The 19,037-nt window shown below is 50.5% G+C and overlaps 1 protein-coding gene across 2 annotated transcripts; it reads left to right on the top strand.

Annotated features, from left to right (window-relative positions):
• The first annotated feature begins 5,620 nt into the window (after positions 1-5,620).
• Positions 5,621-15,290, top strand: LOC136717120 (protein LBH). Of its 2 annotated transcripts, none has more exons than XM_066694600.1 (4): positions 5,621-5,789; positions 11,024-11,111; positions 12,058-12,268; positions 13,717-15,290. In XM_066694600.1, exons 1-4 carry the CDS (start codon positions 5,740-5,742, stop codon positions 13,791-13,793), a joined length of 426 nt encoding a protein of 141 aa, XP_066550697.1. In that variant the 5' UTR covers positions 5,621-5,739; the 3' UTR covers positions 13,794-15,290. The 2 variants fall into 2 exon arrangements, with proteins under 2 accessions (XP_066550697.1, XP_066550698.1); XM_066694601.1 differs by lacking the exon at positions 5,621-5,789 and adding an exon at positions 5,905-6,333.
• The last annotated feature ends 3,747 nt before the right edge of the window (positions 15,291-19,037 follow it).

Raw genomic sequence — 19,037 nt, 5'->3', positions numbered from 1 at the left:
GGGGAGCTGGGCTGACTGGTGTCTGTCTGGTTTTCTTCCATGGACGTTGAGCTCAAACGCTCCAGCAGGGGGAGCCCTCCCTTCCTTGCAGAGGTGCTGTTTATAACGGCACCCCACAGTGTCACTGTGTGTCCGTTGTGCAAACAGGAGGTAGCATCAACACTCCCCGTGCAGTGTGCGCAGACAGAGAGACAGAGCCAGAGCCACAGAAAACAATACAGATAGGGATAAACACGCTGTTTCCAGGCAGCAGAACTGACAGAGAACAGGGACACGGGAGAGGAAGCCACAGGCCATGCAAATACCTTTGCATTTGCTTTAAATAGCCCAGCTCCAGTCACGTCTCAGCCACTCCACACTGAAGAGCAGCGCAGGTCAGACACGAGCCCGACAGCGCCGGCTCCTCCAGGGCATCGGCACGGCACTGGAGTCACGGACAGCGTCTGAGCAGCGTGCACCCTGAGAGAGAGAGAGAGAGAGACTTTGACTTTTAAATTGCCTCTATGTACCAAACGCAGTACACAGATGCACCAAACAATCCAACTTAAAAACACAATAAAACACACACTAAAAACCAACAATCCATATCCATAATAAAAACAAAACCACTACCCAATTAAAAAACCCATAACATCATCATAAACAGTTAAAAAGTCTTTCCTCATCCACTCCACACACGGCGTCCCCCACACAGCGGCCAGGTCAGTAGAGAGAGAGAGAGAGAGAGAGAGAGAGAGAGAGAGCGACAGTCACACACAATAACATCCTCGGCTTTTAGGAATCTGCTCTTCTTTAAAACTGTCATCCCCCGATGCTTTATATATATTTATATACATTTAACAGAATAGAAGAAACAAAGGGCAGAGCAGGTGGGCTCTGGAGAAGGTCAGCTCCCAGTTTCCCACAGGGTAGGTTAGTGTTCACTTCACCGCTCCCCAGGGAGTCAGGGGGAATATCACAATCATGGAGAGAAAGAGTAAAGAACAGCCAACCACCGCTTGAGACTAATTAAAGCACTGCACCCGGGGCCCGGTCACCTGTGGTTCACCAGCACTGTGGCTGTCTCCCCTGTCCCGGGCACGCCTCTCCCTGGAGGAGAGGATCACACCCTGCCTGACCTCGCCGCCGCCGCCGCCAGTGGAAGCATGTTTAAAGATTTAAAGGCGGTGGGTATTCATGTCGTGCAGCTGTCTCCCGTGCGTCACCTTCCCCTGCCGTGCAACTGAGAGCTGGAAAAAGTTACCTGCCAGCGCCGGAGGAGAGCGGTTCTCCAGGTGGGATGATTTTGAGACACACGTGATCTGGGGCACCTGCTGGACCGGGTCAGACAGGAAACCCTGCGCTCTCTTCGGAGATTTAAGGAAGGGAGGTCGGGTATTGTTCACGTATTTCAAAATGGAGTTTATCAATAACCATTCACTGATGTTATACATCCCTCTGTCACTCATAAGAAAGCATGCATTGTTAGTGCATCGCTCTGTGCTGGGGACAGCGCTTTCAGTGTCCTCAGCCAGCGCCAGTCTGAGACAGGGGGGATATCTCTGAGTGTTGTTGCCTGAGGAAGGAGTGAAAGAGGATGGGGGTTGAGCAGCACTGAACTAGGCTACTGAGCCCAGGCTGCCGAGGCCTGATGGAGAAGCCGCTCATGATGTGACAGACATGGACAAAACGAGAGGCAGAGAGAGAAAGAGAGAGGGAGAGAGAGGGAGAGCTCCCTGTGCCATTGCAGCAGCCTCAGCACCAGGGCAGGTCCGTCTCCTACTGACCCTCTGAAGCAGAACATGCCCTGGGAGGCGGGGGTCTCTCCGGAGGGTTCCAGTTAGGCCCCCCACCCCCTGTGACTCCAGGACCCTGATCCCTGTGTGGATTGAGATTTAGGTTCAGCTCATTACATTAAGAACTTGCCAGCTGTTCAGCAGAGCCAACCCTAACAGGCCACGTGGGCTGAATGATTTGGGTTGTGTTGTTTTTGATTTTGTTGTCCGACACTTACCACGCTGGCACTGTGTTTCTGTCAGGGTCAGGGTCCGTCTCAGCTCTGTGTTTTCTGCTCTCCCCAGAGGAAGGCCTTGAATCACAGCGTGTATCAACGCTCTCGGGCGACATCTGAGAAAAGCGACAGGCCTACAGACACACAGACACGGTTACACACATTCACACACACGCATACGGACACACACGTGCGCCCACTCTCTGGAGTTTAGTTGTAAATCAATCTCGCTCGGCGCCCGTAACAGGATCAATGTGCCACCATTAAGGATTCATGCGCTGCTCGTTATTTATTCACCGCTGTGGCTCTTCTTTACACCTGCGCTCACCACACTGACCTGCCTCAGAGCAGCCCACTGCAAGCACACAACAAACAGCAATGGAGCTGCGCGGCACGGGGGGGCATCACTGCCACGCAATGTCGGCACCAGCATCCATTGATCTCTCACAATTCCCATTGTATGTGGTGTGTAATCCATTATACACTCACCTAAAGGATTATTAGGAACACCATACTAATACTGTGTTTGACCCCCTTTCGCCTTCAGAACTGCCTTAATTCTACGTGGCATTGATTCAACAAGGTGCTGAAAGCATTCTTTAGAAATGTTGGCCCATATTGATAGGATAGCATCTTGCAGTTGATGGAGATTTGTGGGATGCACATCCAGGGCACGAAGCTCCCGTTCCACCACATCCCAAAGATGCTCTATTGGGTTGAGATCTGGTGACTGTGGGGGCCAGTTTAGTACAGTGAACTCATTGTCATGTTCAAGAAACCAATTTGAAATGATTCGACCTTTGTGACATGGTGCATTATCCTGCTGGAAGTAGCCATCAGAGGATGGGTACATGGTGGTCATAAAGGGATGGACATGGTCAGAAACAATGCTCAGGTAGGCCGTGGCATTTAAACGATGCCCAATTGGCACTAAGGGGCCTAAAGTGTGCCAAGAAAACATCCCCCACACCATTACACCACCACCACCAGCCTGCACAGTGGTAACAAGGCATGATGGATCCATGTTCTCATTCTGTTTACGCCAAATTCTGACTCTACCATCTGAATGTCTCAACAGAAATCGAGACTCATCAGACCAGGCAACATTTTTCCAGTCTTCAACTGTCCAATTTTGCTGAGCTTGTGCAAATTGTAGCCTCTTTTTCCTATTTGTAGTGGAGATGAGTGGTACCCGGTGGGGTCTACTGCTGTTGTAGCCCATCCGCCTCAAGGTTGTACCTGTTGTGGCTTCACAAATGCTTTGCTGCATACCTCGGTTGTAACGAGTGGTTATTTCAGTCAAAGTTGCTCTTCTATCAGCTTGAATCAGTCGGCCCATTCTCCTCTGACCTCTAGCATCAACAAGGCATTTTCGCCCACAGGACTGCCGCATACTGGATGTTTTTCCCTTTTCACACCATTCTTTGTAAACCCTAGAAATGGTTGTGCGTGAAAATCCCAGTAACTGAGCAGATTGTGAAATACTCAGACCGGCCCGTCTGGCACCAACAACCATGCCACGCTCAAAATTGCTTAAATCACCTTTCTTTCCCATTCAGACATTCAGTTTGGAGTTCAGGAGATTGTCTTGACCAGGACCACACCCCTAAATGCATTGAAGCAACTGCCATGTGATTGGTTGGTTAGATAATTGCATTAATGAGAAATTGAACAGGTGTTCCTAATAATCCTTTAGGTGAGTGTATAACATCAGTAGTAGGCCTACTACTACTACCACCACTAATAATAGTGATAATAAAGTCTTTAAACAAAGTAAATGTTCTTCGGTATGAAACTAGCTCACTCTACTGTGTACACTATCTACCAACTTTGATATCCTACAAACTAAACTCTACCCACTTTGTACCCTCATATCTATAATTAACAGATGATCTCTCTTGCCCGTCTGTCTGGGGAGATCGAAAGCATCAAAAGAAACATTACTTCTGGCTGAACTTTCGCTTTCTGAGTATTTCCTCCTTTCTTCTCCACCTGACTGGGTGACGCGCTGGAGGAATTCGCAGGGGAGTCTTTATTCATGGCCGACACAGTCCCCTCACATAGATGTATCCACTATAAATGTGTGTGTGTGTGAGAGAGAGGGAGTGAGTGAGTGTGTGTGTGAGGGAGGGAGTGAGTGAGTGTGTGAGCGTAAGTGTGTGTGTGAGGGAGTGAGTGAGTGTGTGTGAGAGTAAGTGTGTGAGGGAGGGAGTGAGTGAGTGTGTGTGAGAGTAAGTGTGTGTGTGAGGGAGTGAGTGAGTGTGTGTGAGAGTAAGTGTGTGTGTGAGGGAGTGAGTGAGTGTGTGTGAGAGTAAGTGTGTGAGGGAGGGAGTGAGTGAGTGTGTGTGAGAGTAAGTGTGTGTGTGAGGGAGTGAGTGAGTGTGTGTGAGAGTAAGTGTGTGTGTGAGGGAGTGAGTGAGTGTGAGAGTAAGTGTGTGTGTGAGTAAGTGTGTGTGTGTGTGAGTAAGTGTGTGTGTGAGGGAGTGAGTGAGTGTGTGTGAGAGGGAGTGAGTGAGTGTGAGAGTAAGTGTGTGTGTGAGTGAGTGTGAGAGTAAGTGTGTGTGTGAGGGAGTGAGTGAGTGTGAGAGAGAGAGGGTGTGTGTGAGGAAGTGTGTGTGTGAGTGAGTGTGTGTGAGCGTAAGTGTGTGTGTGAGGGAGTGAGTGAGTGTGTGTGAGAGTAAGTGTGTGAGGGAGGGAGTGAGTGAGTGTGTGTGAGAGTAAGTGTGTGTGTGAGGGAGTGAGTGAGTGTGTGTGAGAGTAAGTGTGTGTGTGAGGGAGTGAGTGAGTGTGAGAGTAAGTGTGTGTGTGAGTAAGTGTGTGTGTGTGTGTGAGTAAGTGTGTGTGTGAGGGAGTGAGTGAGTGTGTGTGAGAGGGAGTGAGTGAGTGTGAGAGTAAGTGTGTGTGTGAGTGAGTGTGTGTGTAAGTGTGTGTGTGAGGGAGTGAGTGAGTGTGAGAGTAAGTGTGTGTGTGAGGGAGTGAGTGAGTGTGAGAGTAAGTGTGTGTGTGAGTAAGTGTGTGTGTGAGGGAGTGAGTGAGTGTGAGAGTAAGTGTGTGTGTGAGGGAGTGAGTGTGTGAGAGTAAGTGTGTGTGAGAGGGAGTGAGTGTGTGTGAGACTGATTGTGTGTGAGGGAGTGAGTGTGTGAGTGAGTGTGTGTGTGAGAGTAAGTGTGTGTGTGAGGGAGGGAGTGAGTGTGTGTGTGTGTAAGAGAGTGAGTGAGGGAGTGAGTGTGTGTGAGAGAGAGAGTGTGTGTGAGGGAGGGAGTGAGTGTGTGTGTGTGTGTGTGAGAGAGAGAGTGAGTGAGGGAGTGAGTGAGTGTGTGTGTGTGAGAGAGAGAGTGTGTGTGAGGGAGGGAGTGAGTGTGTGTGTGTGAGAGAGAGAGTGTGTGTGAGGGAGGGAGTGAGTGTGTGTGTGTGAGAGAGAGAGAGTGAGTGAGGGAGTGAGTGTGTGTGTGAGAGAGAGTGTGTGTGAGGGAGGGAGTGAGTGTGTGTGTGTGTGAGAGAGAGAGAGTGAGTGAGGGAGTGAGTGTGAGAGTGTGTGTGTGTGTGAGGGAGTGAGTGAGGGTGTGTGATTGTGTCAGTGTGTCCACAATTAGATGACCTTCCAGGGAACAATGGCAGCCGGTCAGGGAGCTCAGAGACGGACAATCCACGACTTCCGCGGCGGTTCCTGTGGATGAAAACACTTCCTGACATGAAGCCGAGCGGACACGCAGCCGCGGCGCTGGGTGGGACAGGAGACATGAACAGCGATGGACACCTCGGGCCGGCGAATCTCAATGACATTTCAAAGGCATATCGAGTGAGATGTGTGTGTGTGTGTGTGTGTGTGTGTGTGTGTGTGTGTGTGGGGGGGGGGGGGTTACACTAGATCAACATCCACACTGTTGCAATCGCACAACACAGTCAGGTCCAGGCACTGGGGGCGGTGATGTGACTGTGCCCCACAGCCGAGGGCAGGTATCCAGTATCCCGAGGTGGGGGGCTGTATAGGCACTGCACTGTGTTTGGTACCGGTCAGGTGAGCCGACAAGACCGAGATCTCCATCTGCCTGTACCTCCACTGAGCGCTGCGCAAACCCTGCTCCTCCTCCTCCTCCTCCTCCTCCTCCTCCTCCTCTCCCTCTCTCTCGCAGCGCGTTTGTCTAAAACCCCAGTCCCCCTGTGAGCGCTCTGGAGACGGGCACGTTTTGGGTGAAGCTCCTGACAGCCGGTAAAAGCGCACTGGGCATCTCTCTGCGAAAGCAACCGTAATACCGGCACCGGCACCGAGATTAAACTGCCTCTCTTTACGGAATACCTCTCTGGGCGGGTCAGCAGGGACACAGCACCGACCACTGGACCAGGTAAGAGGCTTCCTCTCAGGGAAAGTAGAGTCGGACGGGCCGCCGGGCTGGAGGGATGCTGTCCGACAGGGCTGGACCGGGTCGGTGCCATTATTGCGGTCCGCGGTCTTCGGGAGACTCTGTGCTGCATCTCAAAGAGCCGCTCGCAGCCTCGGACAGCGTGGCTTGTTGTGACAGTAATTGCATCTAATAGTAATACCTGAACCGACACGGACCAGACCTCCCAGGTGCTCCGGAGTGAGACGGGAAGGATATGCGCTCACACAAATACAAATAAACACACACACACACACACAACACCAACTGTATTAAATCACGGAGCATGCATGTGTGCTGTGTGTGTTTGGGAATCCAGCACAGTACAGGTCACACCGTGTCATTTTAATGCGGGTGATGTGGGATCGCAGTGACTGTTAAGACACATTTCTCTGCACAAACAAAAGCCAGAGAACACAACTTGTAACACAAGCCATTGCATTTTCAATGCGCTCGTTTTAAACTCCACTGAGATGCGTTTCAACTGTCCGTCCCCGGGCTGAACTGCGGACTGTCAGCTCTACCCACAGTCATTTGAAGTGATACATTCTTTTTGACGTCACATATTTTTCTCTCTCCGTAAAATCATCGTGAAATAACAGTATAATTCGCACGATTCGCATTTTGCGGCTGATTGTGCCAATGATGAAATAACTAACGCCACCTCCACGGTGTCAGGCGGTATGTAAAGTAGATTTACATTGACATCCATCGCGGGTTGGGGGGAGACATTTGATAATTAACAAATGCATTAATTTTCCGTGGCTCCATGGGAATTGAATGGCTACATTAAGTCTCATCTGAATGCATTTCCATTCGAGCAACTCATTTATATTCCTTACTGGCAACATTCGTGTTCATGTCTTTGTTGCAACAAAGATACGAATTTTGTTTTATTATTATTACTGTCTTTGCACATCTGCAGTTTGTATTAAATCCTTAGATATCTTCTTTAACTCAAATAGCTGTGTGATTCAGGTGTGAATTAGCAGCTGTGCAGTAATTGTTAATACTTCCACTAACTTGATGTGTGAGGACAGTACAGACTAAAGTCACTTTCTGAAGTCCCAGCTGATGAGTGTGAGTGTGCTGTGTGTGTGTCTAGAGTCTCTGTGGGTGTGTGTTTGAGTGTGTGTATGTCAAGTGTATCTGTGTATGTATGTGTGTGAGTGGGTTTGTGTTTGTGGGTTTGAGAGTGTGTGTCTAGTGTCTCTGTGTGTATCTGTGTGTATCTGTGTGAGTGAGTGTTGTGCGTATTTACCTTGTTCAATAATTGAAGCAGCCGATTTGTGACGTCGCCGCAGCCACTCAGGGCTGATCCGATGATCCGTCTCCCTCAGATTTGATTTTCTGCAGCGATGCGAATGTGAAACAGGAACGGGGGGGTGGGTTTAGGCGAAGGGAGCCTTTTTTCCAAGACAAACCTCATAGAAATGATCCAGTGTGGTATCCAGTTATGGGAGAAGCACACAGCACAGTCTGACACTGTGTCCCTCCACATCTGAGACCCCTCAGAGCCCTGGTAAATGGCAGGAGTGTGGTGTCACTTCCTGAACTCTCAGCCTATTGCTAATGTCCTTAACTCCCCCAAGGGCCTGGCCTTCTTCCACTTCTGTGCCCCGAGGGCCGGAGATCGCGGCAGGGTTTCCATTCCACCCTGAGCTCTTTAATTACCAATTAAGCATAATAAGCACAGTTAACACCCTGCTTCCTGAAACACACACCTTCCTGTGTCTGATGCAGGTGAGGCAGGTGTAGAAACTGCTGGCCTGTGGCGCTCGCATGGAGAACGGCACTGGAGAGACACCCCCACAACCCACTCAACACCAGGAACATGTATCCAAGGCCCCCGGACGTAACTGCTCTTGAGTCTGAGCTCCACCGGCCGCACTTTTGAACTCTGGCCTTGTTTTCTCCCCCCCACCCCCGTGTGAGAGATGGAAATTATTTGCATGTTGCTCAGATAGATACCTGGGCTGTGACATCACTGCACCAGTCCCAGAGGGTGGGTGAGAAGCACACACCTTTCGTATCGCACACACGCACCAGTGTAACCCCCCACTCTGACACGGTAGTGCGTGGTGAGCCTCCGGGAGCTTTGTGATTTCAGACACCGTTCTCAGTGTAATGCACTCTGACGCCGCAGAGCATCCAGCTTCAAACTGCCGTGGCAATTATTTCTTAAAGAGGAAAATAAAAGTAAAGTGTGTTTTTATTTCAGCTGTTTTGTCAGACAAATACATATACCATTTTGCTCGGAATTTGCCAGAGATCAGCCTAAAGTTACTGCACAGAACAGCGTATTATTAAAACCTCTCCCACCAGGGACATGAGAGCAGCAAACACAGAAATACTCCCACGGGGTGCTGGAGAAGCCCTCGAGTCACTTTCTTTCTTTGCTTTGTTTCTAAAGAAAGGGGAAATAGGATGTGTGAGTGACAGCGCGTTATTGTGTTATTTCCGTGCCTCAAGAGCAGGTGCAAAAATCACAACAGAAATCCACCACAGCAAAAACAACCACAACAACGCTACACAAAGAAACAAACACAGAAACAAAAGCGCTGTCCACTCGGAGGTGTGAAGTGTGCCTCTCGAACCGAATGCACGGCGGCTGTGAAGTGATGGTGAGGTTTCCATGGCAACTAGAGGTAACCACACACGCACGGTTCCTGCAGAGCGACTCTCTGGACAACTGACAGTCCCGCTGGGGGGCCCAGAGTGGCCCCAGTGGTAGCGGTGCCCCCCGATACGAAAGTCCCATCTCGTGCCAGGAGCCGTGCCCCGGCTGGGCATCAGAACCACAGCGTATGACCGGAGCCTGGGCCGAGGGAACCGTCGGAGTTAATTGCCTGTGTGTGGGACAGGCAGGGCGAGGATGACAACGCATCTAAGGATGGTGTGAGCTCATCTGGCTGCAAAGTGCTACTCGAAAAAAGCAACCCGATGAACAAAAAACAAAACAACAAAAATACTGTGGAAGGAATCGGTGCAATGTGTGCAAAATAACAAATGAAATAAATGCAGGCCCTCACGGTTCAGCCCACATTGCTCATTCGCTGAGAACACTGTTCAAAGCTCAGGGTCTGTGGGGTGAGATTGGTCTCACGTCACATTTCTCCAGCGAGAGCTCGGTCTGTCGGTGAGCAGGTTTGTGTCTGTGCGAATGTGGGTTGCTGCCCTGGTGTCAGTTCCCAGGACTCGAGATCCTGATCCAGGCCTTTTGCAAATCGTAGAGTGAAGGCAAATTATCTCTGTCGGCACTGCTGGCTAGCACTGGATATTGGTGGTTAGAGACGAGGGCGAGGCTGGGCTTAGCAGAGCGCCGTGTCTATTTACATATGGCCCTGAGTGTGAGAGCGCAGAGAAGAGGCCAATGCCTCCAGCTGGCTGGGGGGACTTTTTATTTGTTTTTAGCACTGTAGGAATCAGGAAGTCCATTCCAGCCAGGCGCTCAAATTCCTAACCACGTGTGTTAGGAAGGCAGCTGCAGAGCCGACCACAACCTCTTTCAGGCCTCGGCAGAGAGCGGGTAACAGAGCTGGTCACACATCCGCAAGAACTGCGACAGCGGTAGCACCGGGAGCCGGCAGCACAAGTGGTAGCTGAGTGTAACGGCTGGCAGAGCTGGAAACGGGAGGGAGTGGGGCGGTCCGGCCATCGCTGTCGAACGGTCCCGTAAAGAAACTGGATGTAATTCTGGGATTGTTAAGCTGCAGTCTGAGCCTGAGAGGTGGATTGGCCTCTGCTTGTTATAAACTCCTGATTTAACTGCTGCCATTTTAATCGTTTTAAAGGGACAGATCCAGTTTGCTCGTACATGTTTGCTTGGCCCACTAGAGGAAGCTGGCCGAGATGCATCTTCACTGAATGAACCTCCCTCACACACACTCTTCCTCCTGGCCTTCTGGAGTGTCAAACATACAACTTTGCATGTCTTCCGGTGACTTTTTATGGTTATCAGAAAACCAATAGCACCAGGCACGTGCACAGATAGACCCCAGAACACCCGAGCACCCCCCCCCCCCCCCAGAATGCACTTCGTCAGCACGCCCCCTCCCTCCGGACCACACTTCGCCAAGACAGGGTGCCCTTTTTTTGGATTGAGCCCCTGCCCCACAATCTGTGCACAGTACTGAACAGCACTACAGTGGCGCACAATAATGAAAATAAACACTTGAAGTCGACCGAGAACTGGATGGAAAGATTTTAAATCCAAGCCCCCCCTGCCAGTTCACCTCAAGCAGGACCCCAGCTGCAGCGTCCCGGAGAGGAAGACACGGCTTCCTCGGCACAACCTTGAGCTCCAGCTGCTCGACTCCGGGAAGGAGAGCTGACGACGACACATCCAGCACCTGCACCGGCACACCTGGGAACACGCCGTGCCAAGCAGAGTCAGCAGACTGCAGGGTCCTAATCCATTCTAAAAACACACACATACACACACACACAAGCTGCTGGGAGTGGTTGCAGCCCGGCCAACACTCGAATGATACTTCACATACCCTGTGTCAAGGTATCAGAGAAGTGCTACATTTCAACCACAAACACACAGACGGCACACAGTTGCACACACCCCCTGCGCACACCACACACAAGTCTCTGTGTGTCTCATGAGCATGGACGGCAGTAATGCGGTGTACTCCTCCCCCCGCAGGATGACCGATGTGATGAACACATGTGAGCCGGTGATGGAGGACTTCATTGTGGGCGCCGCCTCTGAGGAGCCGGCAATCTCCTTCCAGGTGAGTTTGGGACTTGTCTCCAATGCTCTTGAAATGGATTGTGTTCGCTCCCCCGAGACTGTGATCAGACAGGCACTCTGGGTTAACTGGGATGGGAGGGGGGTGTCTTCCCTGTGGGGGGCGGCAGAAGGATCTCCCAGACTACACACAAATCTCATTAACTGACTTTTTTTTTAGTTCATTGACGAAGGATGATTTTCATCTCTTCATCTGATTGAATCTCTGAGTAAATTAAATCAGGTCTAAATGAAAATCACGCAGCTGAACAGAAACGCCAGCAGCTCCTGTGCGCTCGTTCTCCAGGAGCAGAATCACACTGTGTCAGGGAGAGATGTCGCTGTAGTTCAGTGTGAGGGAAATGTTCTTGGACGTGTAATAAAGGTGATCATTAAAATAATACTAATTGATCGTGCTGGCTCTGGCTGACGTTCGGAGCGATCGCGGCTGTTCAGAGAATCTGTTTTACTTGTAAATCGTCCCTAAGCTTTGTGAAGGGAACGGAGATGTGCCTGTGGAAGCGGCAAATGGAGTGCGATATCAGTGTGTCCTGTCTTCAGGGTGTCAGCACCCATCACCGCAGCTGTGGATCAGCCCGTCCCAGCTGAGCCCCGGCCCTCGCTCGGCTCCTGCTGATTAACGGTGAACCACAAGCTGTTCCTGCGTCTCTGCCGGTCCCTCCGTCGCTGGAACCCCCTTCTCAGCTGCAGCTCCGCAGAATAATCACTTCCGTTCTCAGATGTCCGTTCACCATTCATCTCCAATCATCCTGTCCATCTCCTCCCCTCCCTCAGACACGAGCAGTTAATCTCATCCACTAATTTGATCCAGTTGTTGTTTTAGGCATTTGTATTTCCAGTGGAGCGCTGTGCTTGCAGCTGATGCATCTGCAGCATTGTAAGTGACAGCTCCTCTGTGCTCCCGGCTGAGATTAACCCCTGCCTTTCAGATCTTCCCCGATTCCCACGAGCGCTATCCCAAACTGTCCAAGCGGCTGCCGTCCATCGTGGTGGAGCCCACGGAGAGCGGGGAGGTGGAGAGCGGGGAGCTGCGCTGGCCCCCGGACGACCTGAGCCCCGCGGAGGCGGCCGCCGAGTCTGAGCAGCCCGGCCACAGCGCGGCCCCGACCGCCTCGGCCCTGGAGCTGGACCCCACGGCAGGTAGGTGCTCCTGGTGTCGGCTTGTTCCGCAGGAAAGAGACACCCGTCCGCCCCGGGCCCAGTCTTCTCGTGGGAGTCCATGAGTCCCAGGGCTTGACGCTGGTCTTCTAGTAGTTGACTCTGGCAGTGGGGTCCTCACTCACACACACCCCAATCCCAGGCTTCACTGTGAGTTGTATCCCTTGTGTTTTAATAACAAAACTGTGTGGCTGAACTGTAGCTTGAATGCCAAGAAACATGCCAACAATAACAGGAAGCAGGAAAGAGCGCCTCTCTCTTCACAAAAAAACCTGCAGCCTGGGGTGATCTTACACCAGACTGGTTACCTGTCCCTTGTGCCAGGGGAAGTACATGGTGCCCCCCCCCACGACTACTATGCTGAGCTGTATTCTGTGTTCTTTATTATTCTCTATTCTCCTCAACTGTCTACTCTCTGTTCTCTGTTCCTTCTTCTCTTTTCTCTATTCTTTAAACTGTATTCTCTGTTCTCTATACTGTATTGTCTCTTCCGCTGGGGATTCTCTGAGTTGCAAAGAGACAGCGGCCCACCCTGAATGAGCCACCCAGCTCAGACAGGTGGCCATCGCTGCCCCAAGGAGAAGAAGCCCCCTACACTGTCATTTTATTTTGGGTCGATTACTGAAAGTGAAAGAATTGTCCTCCTGGCGGCCGGCGATTCACAGCCGGCCATCTCCCTGCCTTATCCCCGTGTGACTCCCTCTGTCGCTGTTACAGCAGGCCCCGGTGTAACGACAAGTCTGAATCGACACCCCCGCCGCGGCGGTCCCGGGTACGGGGTTTTGGAATAGGAGCCTCCGTTTTGATCGCATTGGCTCTTCCTATTGGAGGATGCTGTCACTTGCGTGTGTCCCAGAAGGCACCATAATTGAAATCCTAAGTCATCACAGAGCAAACTAAAGAAGGAAAAGAAGACTTCCGTCCCCAAGGATTTCAAATTGTAATAAAACTGCATGAAGAGCAAGATCTACTTTTCAGAAAAGCAGGACTCAGAAGCCAAACACAAAACTAGAACACAAGCAGCATGTGGGTAAAATACATCGATTATTTAAAAAATGAGTTCCCTGGTGTTTGATAGCAGGGCTGACTTTTATGTGCCTATAGAGCAACTGAAGATCGATTTGTGTTTTATTTCTCTCCCTTCCCTCCAAGTGCTCGGTGACCTTGCTCCGTTAAGCCAGAGTGCATAATGTCTCACTGCCAATCCCTGAGGAGGACAGGGATCTGTCTGTTTCATGGGTCAGGAGCTGTCCTCGGTTATATTTACATGTGTTGTAATACATTAATTGACCAGGTTCTCGAGGGCTGAGGTGAGGAGGTAATTTCCCTGGTGCCAGTCCGCCACAGCGCAGATAGATTCTCACCCTGTGCCAGCTGGGGGGTCCCTGCCCCGCACCGCTAACCCCGCCTGCCTGTGTCTGTCCTTCCAGCCGCGGCGGCGCAGTCTCAGGACGCGGAGGACGACGGCTCGGTGGTGGACAGCGTGATGGCGGGCGACTCGAACTGAAACCTGGCGCCGCGGCAACTCCAGCTTTCACTGTGAATGTCTCCAGACAGACAGGAGCGGGGGGGAGGGAGAGGGGCACAGGGCGGCCCGCTGTCACACGGCTCTGTCAGCTGGGGGCCTGCCCTCGTTCTTCTTGGCTGGGCACAGCTCTGTAAACTGTCTTAAATAGCTCACGTGTGCCAAACTATGGTGGTAGCTACAGTACTGTGTATAAATGTCTAGCTGACTTCCTTAACACCTTGTCTTTCATTAGAAGTGTTAGCTTGATCTGTTCAAAACCGTCGCCTGCTCTTTTTTTCTTACCTTCTCTTTATTTATGACTTATTTTGTATTGGTTTATATATAAACATGTATAAAAACAAAGCCCAGAGCCAACCGTCTCTGGCAGTGCCTGCCGGTTGCGGCCACCGCAGTGTTCAAGTGCATTTGGGGATTTATTGAATTCAGTTGAGTTTTTTGGTTTTGGATTCTGTTGCAGATGTCCGCAGATGTCTGGTGTACTTGTTCCACATGGCGTTTGCATACATGAATATTTAAAGAGCAGTATTTGAGTAAGACTTTTTTGTTTGCGAGACGTGAATGCCGAGCTCTCTGTGAGCCGGAGCCAGGACCCCCCTCTTCCGCCCCCTATCTATCATAGATCTTCTTTCCTTTCCATCTCCTGCCATCGACAGCTGTGCCTTTCACACACCACACAAACGCAGCGCATGGAAACCCGGGCCCACGTGGCTCAGCGTAACAAATAGTGAAAACGTGCGTCTTTCTTGCACAAGTAGTATCACAAGTAAGGTCCTGAAAGCAACACACATAAGGGGGGACGGGTAGGACAGGATGTTTGAAGGAGATGGCGACAGCGATGGAAAAAACAAAGCTTTACCCAGACCGTGCATTCCAGCTGTGTAGATATCAACTCTAACCTACTGTGAAATGTTTGAGATCATCTAGATTATCAGGCCGTCTGGCAAGAACGTACCATTGGCATCACGCACCCCAGAGCGCGGCAACTCCGGGCAGCAACCCCCGCCGCCACACGTCCAAACACGACCCCCGACTCGCGTCCGGGAGCCCCCCGCTGTCTCTCTCACTGACGCATGCTGGCTTTTATTTTTCCTCCTCTGCAGTTCGTGTGAAACTGTGCCTTCTGTTCTAGTTTGTGAGCTTAGTGTAGTGAACGTCAGAGGGCAGTGAACCCCCCCCCCACAAACAAGACATCAATAAAAGCATCAAAACTAAAATGAATTGTAACTGTTATTTGTACAGTAACCGCATCGACGAGATGTGCATAATGTAACGACTCGCTGTTGTGAATCTCTTTTATGTAGGGTAGACGTACATTGGTCTTTGTGGAAAAGGAAATATGTATACATAATATATATACAGAACACTTTTAACTTTGTATTGATCATATGACTGCGTGGACCAATTTGAATTGTATAAAAACTGGAAACAGTGACGACGACAACAGCGGCTTTCTAATAAAGTGAAGTATGAACCTTGGTTAATTTCCTGTAGAGTCTCTGCCCTTTTTTTCACATGGTTTGACTGCGGTTTATTACCCGAGTTTCCCCCAGTTATCTGCCACTGCTGGACAGACCAAACGCTGTTTGTGGACAGCGATATTAATTTGCGGGTCTGATGTATACCCCCTCTGCATTGTGGGTACTTCAGGGCCTAAACCGGACATCTTTTGACTCACCGGTCCTGTGCCAGACAGAGCGGTGGCGCCCTGGTTGATTTACCGAAGTGATCTAATTACCAGAACGGGAAGTAGTCCTTCCTCAAATCCAGGGGGAAGCAGGCTGTCCCTTTAAGGATTTTCCTGCATCCCACATGTCAAAACTGCGAGCTCTCCCCTTTATCCACTGAAGTGCATTTTAATCTTTAATCTTTCAACGTCACGCCAGTGTAGTCACCATGGTAATCACTTGCCACTCAGCTTTCGGCGTCAGACTCTCTGGTTTAAATAAAAAAGCACTTGACCGATCGTGCTGTTCATACTATCATTATTATCATGATTACTATTGTGATTATTGTTATTGCTATGATTGTGATTATGATTGAGTACTTTTTGTTTCCCTGTTCATATTCTTTCTCTTATTCCACCACAATGAGCAAATCAAAGACCAGAGAGAAGCGCTGGTTCGAGGGAGCGCTCTGTTTGATGGCGTGCCGCTGAAAGCACGCCGGCTCAGCGCGGTATTTTTAGCGGGTGTTAAAAGGGAGTGTGTTTGGCCCCGGTGCCAGGTACCGTCTTTTATCTGCGAGCCCCGCTGGCTTCAAACGCCGTCGTTCAAAGAGTGATGGGGGGGGCGCACCCCCCACCCTCCTCAACAACACACATCCGCCGCCTTTCAAAATCAATTAGGGCATCATTTCAATCTAAAAAGAAAGTTGTTCTCATTCCTTTTCTTTCTTTCTTTTATTTACATTTTTGGCAGTAGAGACTGAGAAGGAGCCATTAAAAGAGGCAACACTCCCCCTGCCCCCCCAACACAATCAATAGAGTTGTAATTTCAATATCTAAGACTTGTTCTTCGTCAGACCTCTTTGATGAGAGCTGTCAGTCAACACCTCTTTGATGAGAGCTGCCCCGCCCCCTGGCACCGATCCTCTCTACTGGTCACTCACGCTTCCTGTAATTGACTTATATTGCACTTCTGTTTCATAAGCCATACCTGTGTACCTCCTGCTTCCCGAGGCGTTTGCATGGCTCGGTGGCAGAGGCTGCGGTCAGACACGCGGTCAGACACACGCAGAGTCAGCCAGTGCCGATCACACGGTTATTTCGGGGGTGCGAATCGGGGCGAGAGACTGCCATCAACAGCAGGAGCGCCTCTGTCTGCAGAGCGGCACTCACATCGTGGTATTTTGGGCAGCTGTGGGTGAAAAAATAAAAATAAGAGAGTGATTTAAATCACAGGCTGGTGTCTAACCGACTGAGGTTCGCATTTTGCAGACGTGGAACGCATCGAGATCTCACACCCTCGGCAGCGTGGCGCACTGATCCCCTCAGAGGTGATTTCGTGTGAAAATTCAGAAACAGCGCCAGCCGGGGTAATAATAGACCAAACTAAAAATACACCTGCACTTTCACTCTTGTGTCTCTGAATGATGAACACAAATTACCCCCTCAGGACTGTGATTTATACATATTTTCGGCACCCCCCTAAATCATATGTCCTAATAACATACAATCTTGCACTTCAATCAGAGCCTTGATTGCCCGTCGGGCTGCAGGCCTTGACGATGTCACCGCTAAACACAGGGCAGCTGGGCAGCTGTCACTCAAGCCGGGCCGAGCGCAGAACCTCGTGGGAGCGGGAACCTTTGGCCTCTCGCAGGGTTGGGACTCCCATGAGAATTGAATAGTGTCTCCTATGACCTGCAGTAGGTGGCTACAGTCGAGTATCAGTCGAGTATCTGCACACAATGTTATGCACATGGCAAGAACTGCAGCACCAACATAAGCGCACAACTCGGCAGTATGCAGGTTAACATCAGTGATAGTGTGAACTCAAAGTCGTAACAGTGTCTTAGGTTAGGAGTCGTGAGCATCGTCAATAGTATGTAAAAGCAAGTAGGTTAGGAGCTGAATAACAATAGCAGGTGTGTACGGACTGGAAGAAGCATAATAATATAAAGATCTTGCAAGAAAATAAGAGTGCCTGTTCTCCCACGCTGACAAATGTATTAACGACTCATTTTATTTGATTCTGTGGTGCTCAATGATGCTCTTTGTCAAGGTTATGACTGGGGCTCCAAAGCGGCTGCTCTCACACAAGGGAAATCGCTGTCAAATGCTTTAATGAGAAGGACCCGATCTTCTCTTGGCCTGCAGTGCGGTCCGGGATGATTGATTAGGTCTCTCAGCTCACACCGATATAAAAACTATTCCTGGAGCCACGCGTGTGACGCACGGGATCGTTAGCTCCCCAGAGGACGTGTGAGTGGAAGCACTCCGAGCACCCAGGTGAGGGAAAACAAACACGGCGTTTAGCTGATGGATACGGGAGATATTTATAAAGCGTTGAGGGGAAGGGGCCAAAGCATCGGAGGAGCATGCTGATTTGTTTTAATGAGACGTCTCTAGTGTCCTCTGAGAGTTTTATTTTCTTTCGTCTAACTACTACAGCCTGTCAGTGTGTGCGGTGCGTACTCAGTCATGTGTGACAGCCCAGCAGATGACCGAAACACTGCCTTTCGGTGTCTGGATGCCCGACTCGCCACCGAGACTCAGGAGAGGTCTGGGGCCAAGGGATTGGCGTCCCTGGGTGCCAACAGGTGCTCGGCTCACAAGAAGGAAGAATTTGGCGGTTAATTAAATTGATTGATTAAAAACACCTGCACTGAGCGCCACACGATGAATACGATTAGCGATGCTTTCCTCATCGACACGAGGGGCAGCCAGTGCTCTGATGATGCACACAGGCCCTCCAAATGAAACGCACAGATACATCAATAAATAAATAAACAAACAAACGCACAACGGCCACTTAGCTTCGTTCAGCCGGCGTAGCACAATGACTCACGACGGAAAGGCACTCGATAACTCACACACAAGGCCACGGCGCAGAGACGAGGGCTGTTGAAGCGCCGGGAGGGGGTGCGGGCCCTCCACTCTGCGGACGCCACAGACCCCTCGAGCCTGCTTCCTGTGGGGATCACAGGGGGCGCCGCAGGGACGGTGGGGAAGGGAGAGGGGACGTCGGCGAGAGCGAGGAGAGGTGTGTGGTCCTCGAGTGTCTATTAATAAATAAAATACCTGACTGCGAGATATCTGTGTGGTGTTTGATTGATTGCTTAAAAACTAAAAAAGAAAAAAGCTGACGATCTCTTCGGAACAATGGAGACGGGCTTTGCCACGCAAACACAGCAGGTTTTCCTTACACTGTTACAGACGTTCTGTTATGTCTTTTATATATGCATTCGCTCTTCATAAACCTCAAAGAGATGCCTAATGAATTAGACACAACACATCAATGAATCATTGCGTATCACTTAGTGGATGACAGCGGCAGCATTCATATGAGATCTTAGGCAGTATTCAAAACAGTCCCAGCGAAGCCCTCACTTAAAAATCTGGGTCTGATTTAGAACTATGTAATTCGGAGGGCAGGATCCAGTGTACTGGTACCCTGAGGGCAGCGGCGGAGAGACAGTAGGGGTACAGGGAGAGGGGTCAGAGGGCGAGAGCGTGACGCAGGGGACAAGTCTCTCCTGTTTCCCGGTGACGCTGGCTCTCTA

Source organism: Amia ocellicauda, chromosome 21, assembly GCF_036373705.1.
Source record: "Amia ocellicauda isolate fAmiCal2 chromosome 21, fAmiCal2.hap1, whole genome shotgun sequence".
In the NCBI taxonomy this organism is placed as follows: domain Eukaryota; kingdom Metazoa; phylum Chordata; class Actinopteri; order Amiiformes; family Amiidae; genus Amia; species Amia ocellicauda.
The sequence above is the reverse complement of the archived record's forward strand: the minus strand, read 5'-3'. Positions and strand labels throughout refer to the sequence as shown.